This window comes from Corvus brachyrhynchos, unplaced genomic scaffold, assembly GCF_000691975.1.
Source record: "Corvus brachyrhynchos isolate BGI_N302 unplaced genomic scaffold, ASM69197v1 scaffold219, whole genome shotgun sequence".
Lineage (NCBI taxonomy): Eukaryota > Metazoa > Chordata > Aves > Passeriformes > Corvidae > Corvus > Corvus brachyrhynchos.
Genome location: NW_008240034.1, coordinates 1,138,856 through 1,140,124, shown reverse-complemented (window position 1 = coordinate 1,140,124; position 1,269 = coordinate 1,138,856). Strand labels below are relative to the sequence as shown.

Below are 1,269 nucleotides of genomic sequence, written 5' to 3'. Positions count from 1 at the left end.
TCCACGCTGCCCCACTCCAGGAACCACCGACTCTTTGCTCTCCCCTTTCCGCTCCCCCATTTCCCAACCCAACCGCCACAATGGGAAAACTGCCACAGGAAGCCCTAAGCCACCCTCCGTTGGGAAATCTGTCCGCTGCCGGGCAAGAGCTCTGCACTTGGCTCCAGAGCAAGCCTGGCCCTGCCGTGGGGGTCAGCATGTTCCCCCACTCCCATGCTCCTCACCCCTTGCACCCCTTTTTGCGCTCCAGGTTGGTGCAGAACAGAGGGAGGAAACTGCCCCTCTGCCCACAGCACCATCCCAGAGCCAGTGGGGCTCTGGAGGGGCTGAAAGAGGCCTTGGATGGGAGCACAGCACAGTCCCTGCGTTATCCACGGCAGTCCCGGGGACACTGTCATGTCTGGGAGATGTCCTGGGGCCCCGCTGCTGCCACCTCCCTGCGGAGAGGGGTTTCATCCCACTTAGCTTAAGGCACAAGAGGAGTCAGGGCCGAGAAGCTGCTCCGCTCCCCATCCCCCACCCCGGGGGAAGCAGCACGGAGCTGCCAGGGCCCCCCATCCCCCGAATTGCACAAAGCAGCAACATCCTGAGAGGAGGAAGCAGGAGGGAATTACCCGCCCACATCCCAAGGCTCAGCCCCCGGAGGGATTTAAGCACCCCCACCCCGAGCAGCCCCAGCAGCGGTGGCAGTGGCCAGCTCTGTGCCACCATGGTCACAGCTGGGCTCTTCATCCTCAGCCTGGGAGGCTCCATCCTGCTCCCAGCTCTGGCCCCGGCAGGTAATGGGACAGCTGGGGTGCTAGGGCAGGCTCCCAGGGTGGGAGATAGGAACCCTGGACTCCCCCATGGTACAGGGGAGGCCAACGATCACCTGCACCCCCCCAGGCACCCAGGGGAGCCAGATCATCGGGGGAAAGGCGGCAGTGCCCCATTCCCGCCCCTTCATCGCCTCCATCCAGATGGACGGGCAGCACGTCTGCGGGGGCTTCCTGGTGTGGCCCAAGTGGGTGATGACAGCTGCCCACTGCCTCATTCCCAGGTGAGCCTTGTCCCCACGTGGGACATGTGCCCCCCTGGACATGGTGCGGCCCCTTAGCACCAATAACCCCATCCCAAGGGGTTAAGCTGCCCCCTCCCACCTGTGCCCCCGTGAGTCCCCCAGCCATCCCGCCCTCCCCGATGGCCACAGCAGCGCCCTCTCAGCACCCCCCTGGCTGCAGGCACAGCCCCTCGGTGCGTGTGGTGTTGGGAGCCCACCGGCTGCCGGAG

At 65.4% G+C, this 1,269-nt stretch overlaps 1 protein-coding gene across 1 annotated transcript in view; it reads left to right on the top strand.

Moving 5' to 3' along the window:
* Window positions 1-80: 80 nt before the first annotated feature.
* The window catches only part of LOC103622171 (serine protease 57), a 2,702-nt gene continuing 1,513 nt past the window's right edge, over window positions 81-1,269 (top strand). Inside the window, exons 1-4 of the mRNA XM_008641073.2 lie at window positions 81-191; window positions 251-779; window positions 886-1,039; window positions 1,221-1,269. Of these exons, the coding sequence (XP_008639295.2) occupies window positions 81-191; window positions 251-779; window positions 886-1,039; window positions 1,221-1,269 (843 nt within the window). The remainder of the gene's footprint in view (window positions 192-250; window positions 780-885; window positions 1,040-1,220) is intronic.